Source organism: Diceros bicornis, chromosome 35, assembly GCF_020826845.1.
Source record: "Diceros bicornis minor isolate mBicDic1 chromosome 35, mDicBic1.mat.cur, whole genome shotgun sequence".
In the NCBI taxonomy this organism is placed as follows: domain Eukaryota; kingdom Metazoa; phylum Chordata; class Mammalia; order Perissodactyla; family Rhinocerotidae; genus Diceros; species Diceros bicornis.
The window spans coordinates 8,404,736-8,422,863 of NC_080774.1; the positions used below are offsets into that span (position 1 = coordinate 8,404,736).

The 18,128-nt window shown below is 45.2% G+C and overlaps 1 protein-coding gene across 4 annotated transcripts in view; it reads left to right on the top strand.

Moving 5' to 3' along the window:
- The window catches only part of KDM2B (lysine demethylase 2B), a 121,921-nt gene that overhangs the window by 62,568 nt on the left and 41,225 nt on the right, over positions 1-18,128 (top strand). For all 4 annotated transcript variants that reach the window (XM_058531377.1, XM_058531378.1, XM_058531379.1 and 1 more), the window contains one exon: positions 8,820-8,906. In XM_058531377.1, coding sequence (XP_058387360.1) covers positions 8,820-8,906 — 87 coding nt within the window. The remainder of the gene's footprint in view (positions 1-8,819; positions 8,907-18,128) is intronic.

The following is an 18,128-nucleotide window of genomic DNA, read 5'->3' on the forward strand; positions in this document are numbered from 1 at the left end:
GTGAAAGGAAAGGAGATTCCAGCATCTTGTAAAAATGTAACTAAGAAAACCATATTTTTCCCTGACTTTGTGAACCCCTTTGGGATTTAGCATTGAGGTGCCTTCAGTGACCCCCTTCTTTCGAGACACTTATTCTGCTGGAGGTGCGGGATATTGGCCTGTACCTAGTGGGAAGAACAAGAAATCAAGACACAAGAGACCCTTGAGTTCAATTTTGGTTTCTGTTCTTAGCTGCTTGCTCTGTGGCCTTGGGCAAGTCACTCCACCTTTCTCTTTACCTGTATGTAAAATGGGGATATTGGACTACATGTGCTTTGTCCTTCCGGGGACTAGATTCTATAGTTCTTGGCCATTGTAAAGTGCTTAACCAATTGAAACCTGAGTGTCCTCACTGTAAAATGGGGATAGTAACAGCGACCTATATCACTGAATTATTTTGAGGAACAATGAGGTAGTGAGCACCTCGGGTTGCTAGTGAGCCCTTGGAGAAAGATTAGGCATTGTCAGCTAACAGTCAGAAGAGAGCCAGGCTGTCTTGGCCAGCTGCCCATCCCTCCCAAGCTCTTTCCCCACCTCGCAGCCTTCCCATCCCTCTTTCAGGGTAGCGACTGAAATCGGTATGATTTTCCTAGGGCTACCATAACAAACTGGCTTAAACAACAGAAATTGATTCTCTCACAGTTCTGGAGGCTAGAAGTCCGAAATCAAGGCCATGGTCATTCTGAAGGCTCTAGGGGAGGATCCTTGTCTCTTCTAGCTTCTCATGGTTGCCGGAAATCCCTGGTGTTCCTTGGCTTGCGGCTACATCGCTCTGATCTCTATCTCCATCTTCACATGGCTATCTGTCTTCTCCCTATGTGTCTCTGTATCTTCTCCTCTTATAAGGACATCGGTCATTGGATTAGGGCCCACCCTAATCCACTGTGATCTCATCTTAACTTGATGACATCATTTCCCAATAAGGTCACATTCTGAGGTTTTGGACGCACATGAATTTTGGAGGGCACACTATTCAATCCAGCACATCATCTTTTCCCTCTTCCTTCTTGGATTGGCAACCATGAGTTGGTGGACAAAGTAATTCACAGTAAGATGGGATTGCCCTGCATGCTGTCCCTCCTAGAAGAATCTATACTCTCAACTGGAACTCAGGGAACTGTGGCTCCGGATGGGAGGAAAAGAGGGCATGTGGCTATTTGGGGGCATGTCTAGTCCTCACATTGATTGTGAATGGCTTGAAAATAACTAGGTGCATTGCAAGGTTGTGAAGAGCTTGGGCCTAAGTAGGGGGTGATCACCGAGGCTGGAGGTGGGTGAGTCTTTGTCAGATACCCTTTGGCAAGGTGATTCTGCAGCTGTTGTTGTTAATTAAGATAATACCAGGCTCTTTCCCATGAGACCATGCTCCCCTGGCTGTCAGAGTGTCAGCTGGGGGTGAAAATGCCAGCTCACTCTAGACAACCGTCTTTTTTCTTCCGTGGATTATGAGACTGCACAGAATTATGGGACCGCATGGAATTATGGGCCTGCATGGAATTATGGGGCTGCATGGAATTATGGGACTACATAGTATTGTGGGGCTGCATGGAATTGTGGGTCCACATGGAATTATAGGACTACATGGAATTGTGGGGCCACATGGAATTATAGGACTACATGGAATTGTGGGGCCACATGGAATTATAGGACTACATGGAATTGTGGGGCCACATGGAATTATGGGGCAGAATGGAATTAAACGGCTGGAAGAGACAGTGAGGGACTGTTGCTTTCAGATGTTATCTTTTTTTTAACACCAGAAAAAGAGATCAGTTGTATTGTTTTCTCATCAAAACCCAAATATCATAGGAAAGAAAATAATTCTAAATTGAGTACATTATCCAAACAGGTATTATTTTTTAAGACCAAAAGTTCTAGAGTCAGGTTGAACGCCCTGAGCCATCCCTTAACCAGCTGAATGCTCCTGGGGATATAATAAGATGGGTGTAGTAAGAATACATGCCCGTGGGTCATGAGGATTCAGCGAGGTGACAAGTGTAAAGCCTTATTATTATCATTTCAGACACAGTGGGATGAAAACAGGCCCATTTAGCGTCAAGTGGGAGAGTTCGTAAAACCCATGACTGTGGAAGGTAAACATAGCTTTTCTCTCCTGGGGTCATCAGGTTCTGACCCTGGAACACACCTGCTCATTTAAGTTGAGGGCCTGGGTCTTGCTGTTTTGCAAAACAGTGAGGTGTAGAGCCCAGACCTCCAGCACTATAGGCTTTTTAAAATCATCACACCCCTGCCTGCTTCAGAGGAGCCAAAAGGTGGAAAGCCAGTGGGAGGGCTGTAGCCCGACCTAGTCACCCCCTGAAGATGACCCAGAGCACAGAAGACAGCACACCCAGAGTCAGCCTGGATAGGGGGATCAGGCCGCCCAGAGTTACTGAGGCTCTCCTGCTGGGGGCTGGATGTAATTCTGAGCCCTGTATTTGGTATTTTGGGGGGCAGTGAGGGGATAGAGGTTTGATATAGGGATGAATGAGGTAGGCCTCTCACCTAAGGACCTTCAGCATAATTACAAAACAAGCCGTGTGTACTCCCAGTACCCTGCTTGTTCCACCTCAGGAGAATGAGGGGCCAGAGATCTGAGTTCCAGACATCCAGGCAAACCCTAGACCTGAAACATGGATAGGTTGACCCATGCCACTTGGGGCTTTTTTGGCCTAAAATTAACTTCTGGGCTCCTGAATCACATTTATTTTCTCTACTAGATATGCAGCTAAATAAACTTTTTATTTTCCCTGTGCTAAGAACTTGTTAAATGGATGGGAATTCTGCAAACAGAGGACAGGGGCAGTGTATCACAACAGGAGATATGGCACAAGTCAAAGGGATCGGTTAACATCTGTTGAGCATTATCCACGTGCCATGTACCTTCCATACATTATGATCCTCACCACAACCTGACAAAGTGGGGACTGTTATTATCCCTTTTTTTATGTGTGTGTGAGGAAGATCAGCCCTGAGCTAACATCCAATGCCAATCCTCCTCTTTTTTGCTGAGGAAGATTGGCCCTGGGCTGACATCCATGCCCATCTTCCTCTACTTTATATGGGACGCCACCACAGCATGGCTTGACAAGCGGTGTGTTGGTGCGCGCCTGGGTTCCGAACCTGTGAACCCCAGGCCACCGAAGCGGAGCGCGTGCACTTAACTGCTGCGCCACTGGGCCAGCCCTCATCATCCCATTTTTTTAGATGGGGAAACTGAGACTCAGGGAGATGTGGTGACTTGCCCAAATCGTGTAGCTAATAAGCTTTTGACCACAATGCGCAAGGGTGGTGAGTTAGTTTCCTGTGACTGCCATAACAAATGACCACAAATCTGGTTGCTTACAACAATAGAAATTACTTCTTGAACAGTTCTAGAGGCCGGAAGTTGGAAATCGAGTTGTTGGCAGGGCTGTGCTCTCTGGGAAGGCTCTGGGGTGAATCCTTCCTCGCTCTTCCAGTGTCTGGTGGTTCTTGGTGTTTCTTGGCTTGTGGCCACGTCCCTCCATCCTCTGCCTCTGCCTTCCCGTGGCCTCCTTCCTTGTGTCTCTGTTCAATCCCCCTCTCCTTGCCTCTTACCAAGACACCAGGTGTTGGATGTAAGGCCCACTCTAAATCCAGGATTATTTCATCTCGAGAGCCTTAACTAATTACATCTGCAAAAACCCTTTTTCCAAGTAAGGTCACATTCACAGGTACCAGGGGTTAGGACTTGGACATAGCTTTTGGACACAATGCATCCTAGTACAGATGGGCTTTTACAGGCAGGCCAAGATAGTTGGGCTGGAGTGGAGGGAGGCGTCTTGTGAGACACAAGGTGCATTGACACCTGGTTGCAGGGGTCCTTACCTGTGGCAAGGGGGTACCCCTGAGACTGCTGGGTTCCCCAGAGCAGCAGTCTGAGCTGCTCCATGCATGTTACTCTCCCTTTACTAGCCTGTGGTTGGCGATTCTTTCCTGATGTCTGCTTCTGTTTTATTGTCACAGTGCTGGTATTTTTAGTCACAGTATAGATGGGGTTTCTAATTGTTAGCGGCCCACCCCCGGGGAGCAGAGGGGCCTGAATCCATTGTTAACTAATTAAGCTCTTTGAGAGAAGTTGACATAAGGGGGAGCAGAGGCCCAGCACATCCATTGTTTGTAGCTGTCTTGTTAGGTCAAAAGCAGGGCAGTTTCCAGCAGAAAGGGCCCAGTGGCCCCAGTCTTTCTCTTTTAGAAGCCTGCCCTGGGCTTTCCTACAAGGCTTGTAGAGTGTAACCCTAAGGGGGCTGGGCTGGTGCAGGCACCCAGCTTCCTAGTCTCAGCTTCCAAGAGCCCCAGGGAGTGTATAAATTCTGGCAGAGCCTAGGGAAGCCAGTGACATGATTCCTTTCAGCACAATTTATTTCTCACAGAGAAAATCTCCAATTAGAATAATCTCCTCTTCCTGAAGCCTGTCACATACAAATGAAAATACTTCCCTGAGGGACAGAGCCCAGAGCGCCCCCTGGTGGCCGCTGAGGGCCACACATGAAGGGGAACTTGGCTCCTGCAGGGAGAGTGTGTGTGAGATCCTGGAATCAAGGGTGCTTGGGGAGGTCTCTTCCTTAATTTTTAATTATTATTTATCATTATCAATGTGTTGATTATTAATAATACTTACACCTTCAGTCATAGCTTTTTGTAACCAAATATCCCTCTTTTTTTTTTTTTTTGTGAGGAAGATCAGCCCTGAGCTAACATCTGATGCCAATCCTCCTCTTTTTGCTGAGGAAGACTGGCCCTGGGCTAACATCCGTGCCCATCTTTCTCTGTTTTATATGGGATGCAGCCACAGCATGGCTTGACAAGCGGTACATCCGTGAGCCCTCCCCGGGATCTGAACCTGCAAACCCCAGGCCATTGAAGCTGAGCACGCACGCTTAACCACTGCGCCACTGGTCTGGCCCCCAGATAGCCCTCTAAAGAGGCCTCACTTCAGTGCTTGTAGGTTACCTACGCCAGCTCTGATATTGACATGACAAGAGACAATTCAGAAGGAAACTCAAAGAAAACCAAAGCGAGTGGGCATTATTTCCAGTTGTATGCAGAGCAGTGTTTGTAAACTGGTGATCCGTGGCCCAAACCAGCCCACAGATATGTTTAGCTCACAGTGGTTTTAAAAAAAAATTTTTTCAGTCAGTTGCCAGCATTTAAAAGTGGAGAGATTTCTGGGGCCGGGCTGGGAGTGTAGTGGTTAAGTTCGCCTGCTCCACTTTGGCAGCCTGGGGTTGGGGGATTTGGATCCTGGAGGGTGGACCTACACACCGCTCATCAAGCCATGCTGTGGAGGCATCCCACATACAAAATAGAGGAAGATTGACATGGATGTTAGCTCAGCAACAATTTTCCTCAGCAAAAAGAGAAAGATTGGCAACAAATGTTAGCTTAGGGCCAATCTTCCTCAACAACTACAGCAACAAAAAAGTGGAGAGATTTCAAATAAAACTCTGATTTCTTCTGAAAAATCAGACATCTGGTGGGGCTTGCATTCCCATAGGAGGTTAGTAGACTGGAATTGAGTAGCATTTGCCCTCTTTAAACGAGGCATGTGATCTCTAGTTTGCTGTAGGCCACACCACTGATCTGTTCACATCTTTCATTTTACCTGCTTGGTTCCTGCAGGCATTTGTGCTTGTCATCCCCAGCCTGGAGTCTGAGATTGAGATAAGGGGGCAGAAAGTCCTGTGGAAGTGATGGGCCCCCTGCGCCAACCATATGTAAAGTATATATATATATATGAAGTCACACGTCACTTAACGATGGGGATATATTCTGAGAAATGCATCATCAGGTGATTGCGTTGTTGTGCGAACACCATAGAGTGTGCTTACACAAACCTAGATGGTGTAGCCTACTACACACCTAGGCTCTATGGTACTAATCTTATGGGACCACTGTCATATATGTGGCCCATTGTTGACTGAAATGTCATTTTGTGGCGCATGACTGTATATATATATATAAAAATTGAAAGGCTTTGGCTAGCCATGGAGCATCTTCCTGGAAAGCCTTTTTTAAAAATGATTTGGGGAGGGTGGGAAACATTATTTTTAGAAAAGAACCCTGATGTATTGTGGAGGGTGTGAAATTCATGTGGATTATTAAGAGAAACCATGAAATAATGAAATTTCATGCCCATGCAGGCCCACTTTGGGCACACATGCCTCTTCTGTGATGGGGGAAAGTTTGAGAAATGCTTTCTAAGGAGTTAGTGGCCCAATTAGTTCTCTTATTTGCAAGGAATGGACGAGGATGGCTCACTTCTGTATTTGTTAATAGAATCGTGAATATGGAGCCCAGATTGGCTCCTAGGTGCCCTATTTTTGAATGATGGGATGTGGATCAGCTCCAGAGGTTACTGGAGAGTTTCCTGAGGCTTTATCACCCGGTGTTATCACCTGTGCTTTTAGTCAGATGGACCAGGTCAATGTCAGATTCCAACATCTCCCAGCTGTGTGACCTTGGGCAAGTCACTTAACCTCTCTGAACTTTGGTTTCTGCTTTTGTGAAATGAAGAGAATCAGCCCTACCCCACAGATAGGATTATTTTAATGTCCAGAGCAAGCACTCAACAAATGCTCCTAAGAATGATAGTAAAATCACATCCAGCTTCAGAGTGTAAAATCAAGATGGGTATCACTGTGTTATACTCTCAGGTGGGAGAGTAGGAAACTGTGGCTTACTCAAGGTCACACAATCTGTAAGTTACAGAACTTGAACCCGGATCTTCTAATTCTAGAACTAGCATAACAGTAACAGTTAACTAGTGAGATATTAGGCCCCCCACCTGTACTTTCTAGAACCTCTGAATTCATTTCTTAGGGAGGGACTGCTTAGCCCCACTCCCTCCTCCCCTTTTTAAAAATTATGATAGAATATACGTAACATAAAATTTACCATTTTTTATAGTTCAGTGGCATCAAGTACATTCACATTGTTGTACAGCCATCACTACCATCCATCTCCAGGACTTTTTTTATCTTCTCAAACTGAAACTTGGTACCCATTAAACACTAACTCCCCGTTTCCCCGCTCCAGCCCCTGGAAACCATCATTCTACTTTGTGCTTATATGGATTTGACTCCTCTAGTTTCGTCACACGATGGGAATCCTACAGTGTTTGTCCTTTTGTGACTGGCTTATTTCACTCAGCATAATGTCCTCCAGGTTCATCCATGTTGTAGCCTGTGTCAGGATTTCCTTCCTTTTTAACGCTGAATCATGTTCCATTGTATGGATGGGCCATGTTGTGTCTATCTGTACATCTAGCGATGGACACTTGGGTTGCTTCCACCTTTTGGCTATTATGAATAATGCTGCTTGAACATGGCCCCCTTCCCTTTTTTTAAAGAGAAGCCAAATGATCCCCCAGTTAGAGAGCACAGGTTGTGGAGTGGAGGGGTCTCCACACCCCTTGCTGGTTGAGTGGTGTTGGACAGTTCCCTTCACGGCACTGAGCCCTGGTGTCCTCCTCTGCGCCATGGAAATGGTAATAGTCCATCTCACGCGGGGTCGAGAGGATTGGATGAGAGAGTGGATGTGAAATAGTTATTACGGTGCCTGGCACAGAGCAAATACTCGATACATCTTACTCTCAAATATTCATTCAACAAACATGTGGTGCCCATCCTCCTGCGGCTTACATTTGCGCCCCTCACCTAGCCAGTCCCACCTACCCTGAGCGGTGGACCAAGGTGGGGAGAGGGCAGTGGGATGGCCCACCTGGGTGCAAGTACTAAGGGGTACCTTGTGGCACATTTAAAAACAGCAATTAAACTGATTAAAACTGAAACTGGTGAGAGAAGTTGGTCTGCTTTGTGTCATCATCAGGAACCGGCAATTCTAAACGTAAGTAATGAAATACTCCTCCCCCCAGGGACAGATTGCCCCCACTGCCCCCCACCTTTGATGGCCCCTCATGCCCCATGTGAAGTCCACACCTGAGCTGAGTCATGTCCATATTCTTGGTTCCTTTCTGTTATATTTCTTTTTAAATATGCCGCTTACATGTTAGAAAAATTGGCACCCTAAGAATTCTATTTTGCTTTATTGTTGCTGTTAGTACTGTCTGATAGGCATTTCAAAATTAATACCCTTTATGTTTTAGAACAGTTTTAGATTTACAGAAAAATTCCACGGATTTCTTTTCAGTACAGCGAGTTTCCACACACACCCCCACACCCAGTTTCCCCAATTATTAACATCTTACATTAGTATAGTACATTTGTTACAAATAATGAACCAATATTGATACATTATTATTAACTAAAGTCTATAGTTTATTCACATTTCCTCAGTTTTTAGCTAATGTCCTTTATCTATTCCAGGGTCCCACCCAGGACACCATATTACATTTAGTCTTCATGTCTCCTTAGGCTCTTCTTGGCTGTGACAGTTTCTCAGACTTTCCTTGTTTTTGTTGACCTTAACAGATTTGAGAGGACGGGTCAGGCATTTTGTAGAAAGTCCCTCTTTTGGGATTTGGAGCTTTATTTTTTTTAAGGTTATTTACTGGAAGCTTACTATAGGTTAGTCATTGTGTGAGGCCTTGGGGATGTAGCAGTGAACCAAGACATTTCGTAAACAGCATTTATAAATCAGTGACACTGACGTGGTTCCCATTGAGTGTGTGGGTGGTGGAGGGGAACCGGCATCGACTGTGGAACCTCGCAGTCTTTGGCTGGGTTAGGTTGGCTCCAGCCCCCTTCAGAGACCTCCCCCCTACCCTGGGCTAATATGGCTCCTTTGTTTGGCCACAGAATGTCCTGAAGGAGCACGCGGAGGATGACCCCAGTCTGGCCATCACTGGGGTCCCCGTAGTCACTTGGCCAAAGAAGACTCCAAAGGTAAGATGCCGTGGGCCGCCGCTGGCAGACCGTTTCCTTTCACATCTCCAGTAAGGTGAATGTCGGCAGCTTTTCAGGGGGGACTCCTGGGAGAGGGCACCCCAGTTAAGATGAATGGTTTTGGTGATTCGTTCATTGCAAGTTTTTTTTAAAAAGGGATCGTTTTCCCTAGCTTTGGTAAATGCAGGCAGTGCCCCCTGGTGGTCCCTCAGAAAACTGTGGGGCAGTGATGTCTCACCTCTCCGTCCCTATGGGAATTTTCTTTGTCTCCTCCCCTCTCCCCTTTATTCTTTCCTTCCTTCCCTTTTTCCTCCAGCTGCTTCAGGGCTATTTTCCCCTCTTTGAAAGTAACTTTTTTCTCTTTGTAAAATGGATTGATGCTCACCATGAAAAAGTCTAATCAAACAGGAAAGGACAAAGACAGTGAGAAGACCAGTAGTGACATCACTGCACACGTATCAGGAGCAGGTGGCTTTGCCTAGTCTTCTGCATCCGTTATCTTTAGACTCCAACGACCCGCTGGGGTAGACACTCGTGACTCCTTTTACAGATGAAGAAACTGAGGCTTAAAAAGGTGAAGTCACTTCTTAGGGTGCTTGGCAGAGCCAAGGATGCGAAGATGGATCTATTTGACCAAACTTTCAACCGGTGCCGGCCTCAAAGTCCAGCATCCAGAGAACACCAGTAGTGTTTTGGTGTCTCCTTCCAAAGTTGGTGCTAGAGTGGGATATATATGTATTAACCCATCTAGTAACCATCTGTCTACACTCAGCTGCACCACTTTCTTGAGCAAGTTATATAAGCTCCCTGAACCTTACTTTCCTCATTTGTGAATGTGGTTATACCAATACCTCCTCTGAATGGTTGTTGTGAGGACTAAATGAGATAATGCATTGTTGAATTCATCTCTTGAGTAAACTTGTTTCTGGTTCACTATAATAAAAAATGAAATAATGCTGGCAAAATCCTTAGGACCAGGACTGACCCGTGGTTAGTGCTCTCTAAATGTTAGTTGTAACTTAAGCAGCCTCTTTGTTCATGGGTATTTTGCTAATTTATGATTATTTTGCTCTTATAAAAACACTCAGAGGAACATTCTAGATCTGTGCTGTCCAAAATGGTAGCCACTAGATGTATGTGGCTATTGAGCACTTGAAATATGCTGAGTCCAAATTGAAATGTGCTGTAAGTGAAATCACAACAGATTTCAAAGACTTGGTGCAAAAAAGAACAATGTAAAATACCTCATTAATTTATTTTTTATATTGGTTACATGTTAAAATTGGGGTTGCCAGATTTTAAATAAGATGCCCAGATAAATTTGAATTTCAGATAAATGAGAAATAAATTTTTTGGAATAATGTGTCCCAAATATTGCATAGGATATACTTAGGCTAAAAAAGATTATTCATTGTTCATCTGAAATGTAATTGGGTGAACTGTATTTTTTTTTTAATTGATGTTTTAATAGTTTATAACATTGTGAAATTTTGGGTTGTACATTTTTGTTTGTCCATCACCATATATATGTCTCCCTTCACCCCTTGTGCCCACCCCCCACCCCCATTGCCCATGGTAACCACAATATAGTTTTCTCTGTCCACGTGTTGGTTTATATTCCACATGAGTGAGATCATACAGGGTTTGTCTTTCTCTTTCTGGCTTATTTCACTTAACATGATACCCTCCAGGCCCATCAATGTTGTTGCAAATGGGACGATTTTTTCTTTTTTTTATGGCTGAGTAGTATTCCATTGTGTATATATACCACATTTTCTTGATCCAATTCTCAGTCGAGGGACACTTAGGTTGCTTCCACTTCTTGGCTATAGTGAATAATACTGCAATGAACATAGGGGTGCATAAGCCTCTTTGGATTGTTGATTTCAGGTTCGTTGGATAGATTCCCAGTAATGGGATAGCTGGATCATAGGGTATTTCTATTTTTAATTCTTTGAGGAATCTCCATACCGTTTTCCACAGAGGCTGCACCAGTTTGCATTCCCACCAGCTGTGTATGAGGGTTCCTGTTTCTCCACATCCTCTCCAACATTTGTTGTTTTTTGTCTTGGTGATTATAGCCATTCTAACGGGCGTGAGGTGGTATCTTAGTGTTGTTTTGATTTGCATTTCCCTGATGATTAGTGATGTTGAACATCTTTTCATGTGCCTCTTGGCCATCTGTATATCTTCTTTGGAGAAGTGTCTGTTCATTTCCTCTGCCCATTTTTTGATCAGGTTGTTTGTTTTTTTGTTGTTCAGTTGTGTGAGTTCTTTATATATTATGGAGATTAACACCTTGTCAGATATATGTTTTACAAATATTTTCTCCCAGCTGGTGGGTTGTCTGTCATCTTGATTCTGGTTTCGTTTGTCTCATAGAAGCTCTTTAATCTGATAAAGTCCCACTTGCTTATTTTTTCTTTGGTTTCCCTAGTCTAGGTAGGCATGTCATCTGAAAAGATTCCTTTATGCCCAATGTCAAATAGTGTGTTGCCTATATTTTCTTCTATGAGTTTTATAGTTTCAGGTCTCACCTTCAGGTCTTTGATCCATTTTGAGTTAATTTTTGTGGATGGCGATAGCAGATGGTCCACTTTCGTTCTTTTGCATGTGACTGTCCAGTTTTCCCAACACCATTTATTGAAGAGACTTTCCTTTCTCCATTGTACGTTCTTAGCTCCTTTGTTGAAAATTAGCTGTCCGTATATGTGTGGTTTTATTTCTGGGCTTTCAATTCTGTTGGGTGAACTGTATTTTTATTTGCTAAATCTGGCAACTCTAGTTGAAATAATATTTTGGATATATTGGTTAAATAAAATAGATGTGTAAGATTAATTTCACAGGTTTCTTTTTACCTTTTTAAATGTGGCTACAAAAAATTTATAACTACATATGTGGCTCACATTATATTTCTATTGGACAGTGCTGTTCTAGGTTATTCTTTTCACCTTTGTTTGATTATCTCCTTAGAGTATATTCCTAACTGTAGAATTGCTGGGGAGAGGGGCACCCATTCCTTGTGGGTATTGAATTCTAATTCTCTTTGAAGCTTAGTAGGAATTTAGGTGGCAATAGAAATGAAAAAGATTTTGCCTCCATATCTTCTGCCTTTAATTCTCCAATCCGTGGAAGTGTGTGGCATTTTAAAGTTGACTTTCCCTTATGTGGGCAATAAATATAAATGCCATTTATCAGACCGCAAACTGTACTTGCAGACATAGTACCTTGAAACAGTCAAGCCAGGCCCCACGGCTGCTCTGAACCTGCAGAGGAAACCGTGGCTTTGCCTCACTGCCCGCTTCCCTCCTAGCTGAGGAACTGCTCCAGGGGAGGGATTAGGGTTCGCAGAACATGGGCTTTTAAAAAACAAACTCACCACTACCCACTAGTATCTCAGAGTTAATGGAGGGGTCCAAATGAGCCTTTCTGGGAGAAATCACTTCAGGACTACAAATGTGTCCTGTCTACTGTGTCTGAGACCCTCAGCCCACTCCTGAGGGGCTCATAGGCACTTTTTTTTTTTAATCAAACTTCTGCCCTCTTTCCTCCAAAGGCCTGGAAACAGGAAGCTGGCTTCTGGGGGCAGTAGCCCTTATCTAAGATTCCAGTGGAGGACTGGTTTATAAGCAGTGTACACAAGTTTGGCATGGCTGGTATCACCAACACTGGTGGAGAAAACTGAAGCTCTTAGACTAGTTGGGAAAGAGTGGGTGAGGGGGAGAAAAAACAACTTTCAACATTTAACAACACTTAGGGAGTACCAGTCTGTTTTTTTAACACCTTATAATAAATCAAATACAATTTACATACCATACACTTCTTCTACTTAAAGTGTATAATTAAATGTTTTTAGTATGTTGAAAATATTCAAAGAATTGTGCAACCATCACCACAATCTAATATTAGAACATTTTTGTACCCCCTAAAAGAAACCCCATCAGCAGTCAGTCCCCCTTGCCCCCCATATTTCCCTCTTCCCCCAGCCCCTGGCAACCACTAAATCTACTTTCTGTCTCTATGGATTTGCCTATTCTAGACATTTCATATAAATGGAATCATATGGTGTGTGGCCTTTTGTGACTGGCTTCTTTCACTTAGCATAGTATTTTTAAGCTTCATCCAAGTTGTAGCACCTGTCAGTACTTCATTCCTTTTTGTGGCTGAATAATATTCCCTTGTACGGATAGACCACATTCTGTTTATCCATTCCTCTGTTGATGGACATTTGGGCTGTTTCTATCATTTGGCCATTGTGAATAATGCTGCTGTGAACATTCGTGTACAGGTTTTATGTGAACATATGTTTTCGTTTCTCTTGGGGAGATCCTAGGAGTGGAATTGACTGGTCAGATGGTAACTCTGTGTTGAACTTTGGAAGGAGCTGCCTGCCTGTTTTCCACAGTGGCTGCAGTGTCTTCCATTCCCACCAGCAGGTTCCAGTTTCTCCAGGTCTTCACCAACACTTATTACCTGTCGTTTTGATTGAGCTGTGCTAGTGCAGTCCTTTTCTTTTTGATTTAGTTTATGTTTTCTATAATTTATTTGAAGTTTATTGTATTGGTTTATTAGGGCTGCCATAAAAAAGTGTCACAGACTGGGTGGCTTCAACGACACGACAGAGATGAATTTTCTCACCGTCCTGGAGGCCAGAAGTCTGAGATCGAGGTGTCAGTTGGCAGGATATATTTCTTCTGAGGACTCTCTCCTTGGCTTGTAGATGGCTCTTGTCTCTCTGTGTCTTCAGTGATCTTTCCTTTGTGTGTGTCTGTGTCCTCATCTCTTCTTATAAGGACACCAGTCATACTGAATTAGGGCCCACCCTAACGACCCCATTTTACCTTAGTTACCTCTTGAAAGACCCTATCTTTAAATATAGTCACATTCTTGAGGCACTGGGGGTTAGGACTTCGGCATATGAATTTGGGGGGGGGACACAATTCAGCCCATAACATTTATTATAAATTATCTCAGAGCCACAAAAAGGTATAAATAATAATAATGAATACCATGGGCACCCCCTCTCAGCTCTAGAAATAAATTATTGCCAGTACAGCCAAAACCCCTGGGTATTTTTCCTCAGTGGATGTGTCAGTTTTTAGATGCAGTTTTTAGATCTTGTTTAATCCTTACAGAGTGGCTAGGAGGTGGATAGTATCTCCAGTTGAAACTGGGGGATCAGAGAGGGACACTGGTATGCCTTGGGCCCCCCAGCTTGTGAATAGTAAGACGTTCGTCCCCAGATCTGTCCCTGCGCTGTGAGGAACTCAGTGAAGTGTGGCGGAGGGAAGGGGGAGGGGAGGCCCGCCACTATATTTATGCATTTCCTGGCTGGTGGGGTTAAAAAGTTAACAGGAAAGGAAGAAGTAAGTAAACGACTGACTGCCTGGGCTGCCCGGGGTCTCTCGATTCCCAGGTTTGCAGTCGGCTTCCTCCCAATTTGATGCAGGTTGGGTTGAGAGATCAAGGGTGCTCATTGAGGCTGTCAGGATGCGAGGTGGGGAGCGGTAATCGGTCTGGGTCAGGTTACTTAACAAGTAATTAATGCTAAATGATGATTAGCAAGAAATGCTTTGATCTCCCACCTTGCCTCCCCGAGAACCCGGAGAACAAAGTCCTTTTCTGGAACTGATTACGTGCCATGAGGTCATTTCTGATGTGGTGTCTTTCAAATCAAAGATGCTACTGAATCACCATCCGTCACCATTCGCTCTGATTGGCTGTTTCCGCCAGTGGTGATAGATTTGTTTTGACCCGTCTACACTCTGGCTGCTTCCTTTTATGACCAAGTGGCAGGATTTGGGGACCTGTCTGTGACCTTAGAACCAAGCCAAGGGAACTGAGCTTATTTGAGGCCCAATCTCTGACCTCAGCCTTATGAGCAAGTTGACCTTCAGCTCAGCAGCCAGACCCTTCTACCCCACCTGCATGCCGGTTCATTCACAGAAAAGGAAACTGAGGAAGGAGAGGAGACTGAGCCGAGGCTCCTCTGGAAAGCGAGCCTGTTGATGCATCCTGCTTCTTAATCCGTTATCTCTAGTGGCCAAACCAGGCTGCCACTTGAATTTCAATTATTGGCAATTTTTATGGAGTGTAGGAGCAGAGAGGCTGGAGTGTGGGTGATCAAGTGCCCTGACAGGGGATGTGGGACCGCCCTCTTCAGCAGTTATTAGATCAGCTTCCTTACGGGGACTTTATGGGGCCACACAGGAACCACCGGAGGAAGCGGCATACACACACCTAATGTCTGTGTCACCCTCGGTCCTGCTTTGTTTCTCTTCCCTTCCTCCAAAGTTGGTCATTTTGATCTGGGAGGCCTGATAAGTCTGGGGTCCCTCGGGAGTGACACGCAGCCTTTCCCTGAAGGAGAGGCACATAATTCAGTAAAAGAGGCCCCCATGTACTTCCTGTCTCCCCCTCTGCCCTGCTCCCGATTCCTGTCATCCTTGGAGTAATTAAGCTGCTGATGTACAGTTGAGGAGGATGATGATAATGGCTGCCACTTATTGTTGCCTCCTCCGGGCCAGGAAATTTCTTAGAAGGGCAGTGTGGTCTAATGAGGACCAGTCCTCAGGCTGGTGGCATCAGCTTTACTTGGGGAACTTTAAAAAAAAAATACAGCTTCCTGGGCCCCACCCTGGACACTGTGATTCAGTAGGTTTGGGGTGGCGTCTGGGAATCTGCACTTTCTAAATGCTTCACAAGTAGTTCTCATGCACGACTAGAGGGCTCTGGAGTCAGGTGCACCTGGGGATTGAATCCTGGCTCTGCCACTTACTAGCTGTGTGGTCGTGGGCAAGTCTGAGCCTCAGTTTACTTATCTGTAAAAGGGGCTAATGGCACCTTTCCTGCAGGGTTGCTGTGAGATGCTGCCTGTAAAAACCTTTATAGTAGGCCGCCAGTTAGTGCTGGCTATTTTAATTTTTTGTAATTATGGTTTACAAGTAGTCCATAACCCTGAGTCTGCCCTCCCAGAAAGCTGGTGATGCTCTCAATAGAGTAGAGGACACAGAAGGAAGAGCTAGGAGCAGGTGGAGAGGGTGAAAATTTTAGAGATATTTTCCATCCCTAAATTATTGTTGGCTGGTACAAAAGCTTAATCTCGATCAAGGACCCGAATGGCTTAATTTCCCTGAAGTAGTCACAGCTGGGCTGAAATGGCTGGCATTTCCTATGAGGGGCTGGTTCAAGGAAGTGCTTCTCTTTTATCCCCTCTTCACTTCTCTGACAGGAGAAATCCTAGGCTCTGGAGCGGAGGGTGACTGTTGCCTTAGAATAGCCTCTGGGGGTTTGAGGCAGCTGAGGCCACCCTCTGGGCCAGGGAAGAAGGAGAGGGTGTTGAGGGTCAAGGGTGTCAGGCGTGTCCAGTCTTTCCACCCTCCTGAGATCAGGAAAAGGCCTGAGAGCCTCGTGGGAGAGCAGCCTCCGAGAGCGAGAACATGTGATGCTCAACAGGCAGGAAGGGGGCTGGCAACGGGAGCCACAGGGCCAGGAGGTGGAGGCCAGGAGAGCAGAGAAAGGCAATAGAAGCCAGTGGGTGGAACCAAGGTGCAGTGAGGGGAACCAAGTAAAAGACAATCTGAGACCCTTGTCTGGAATCCCCAGGGTTTTCCTAAGTGACAGCTAAATCATTTGTGGAGTTTGAAGTCTGGCAGGTTCCCAGAAGTGCAGCAAAAACCTCTGATAAAAGAATACCTACAAAAGATGGTCTGCTTATTCTGTGCCCATCTTCCTCTATTTTCTATGTGGGTCACCACCACAACATGGCTTGAGGAGAGGTGTAGGTCCGTGCCCGGGATCTGAACCCGCGAACCCTGGCCACTGAAGCAGAGTGTGCCAGACTTAACTTCTATGCCACGGGGCTGGGCCCCAAATTTTCTCTTTTTATAAGGACAGTCATATTGGATTGGGCCCTAATGACCTCATTTTAATCACCTCTGTAAAGCCCCTGTGTCTAAATATGGTCACATTCCGAGGTACTGAGGGGTAGAACTTCACCATATGAATTTTGGGGTGGACACAATTCAGCGTATAAACTTGTTATCAAACCTTCAGTAACTATCTTCTTTAACATCATCTCCCAAATCCTTAAGCTGGCCTTGAGTGCCCAAGGTCCCCACTTGTCCTTCTGCCTTAGAATCCCATGAAGTCTTCCCATCTTCTCTACATTGCTAGGGAACTGAGTTACTCCATATTTTCCATTTGCTTGCCAGCCTCGGTCTTTGCTCACACTAGTCCCCTTCTGGGAATGCCCTTCTTATTTTCCCATGCACAAATTCTCCACCTTTAGGTCCAACCTAATTCTTTCTTCACCAGGAAGCTTTCTGAGCTGGATGTCTTCTAGCTGTACCTCCAGAGCCCCACTCCAGCCTTCTCTGGCCACTCTGTGGGCTGCATCTAAGGGGTTCCTTGCCTCTCTGGCTTCTGGTTGGGCTCAGCCAATGGGAGGTACCAGCAGGAGATGGGGAGGCAGGAGGAGAGAGAGGTTGGGGTATTGATTCCCCTAGTTTCCTCCCCCTGGGATCATTGCAGGTTGGCTGTTTCCTTCCATTGAAGACCACAGCTTCTATTTTGTGGCTTTCTCCAACTTTTCTCTCTGCGTTTCTGGTAACCATTTCCTCCCCTAGCCCATCTGCCAAAGGGAGGTAATGGCTTATCACTGCCACTAGGCTTGGGGTGCATCACTGTGCCTTTGGTTTCCCTTAGCCCGACTTACGCTCTGTAAACTGAGCTTCTGTTCAACTGGTGTGAGAGTGCCCAGGTGCCATCCATTTCCTGCCAAGATCCTGGCTGATATACTTCCCCAATTTCTCTTTCCACTGGACGTCCAGATTCTACTCTGCATTTTGTTGTATTCTGTCCTAAGCCTCCACTAGCTTCTTGAGACTGGAGCTCGTCTTGTTCATTTTTTCCTTATCCATTTTTGTATCCTGTCATGCACGATTTCTCCCAGAGAGCGTGGGCCCAGGAAATGTTTGTTGAATGATTGAACTTAATAGCAAGATTTTCCCAGAGCTTCTAAAAGATGAAGTTGTATTCAATCAGTTTCCATCTCTTTGCTGTCTTTCACCTGCTCTCCAAATGCCTCTGAGTCCTCTTTGGTGAGAAGAGGGTTCTCCCCTATAACTTTTGTGTCCCAGTCCCAGCTGGTTGTTGAAAGAACGCTAAATAGAAGAGTACTAACCAAACCAAACCAAAACAAAACAAAACAAAAAAAATAGA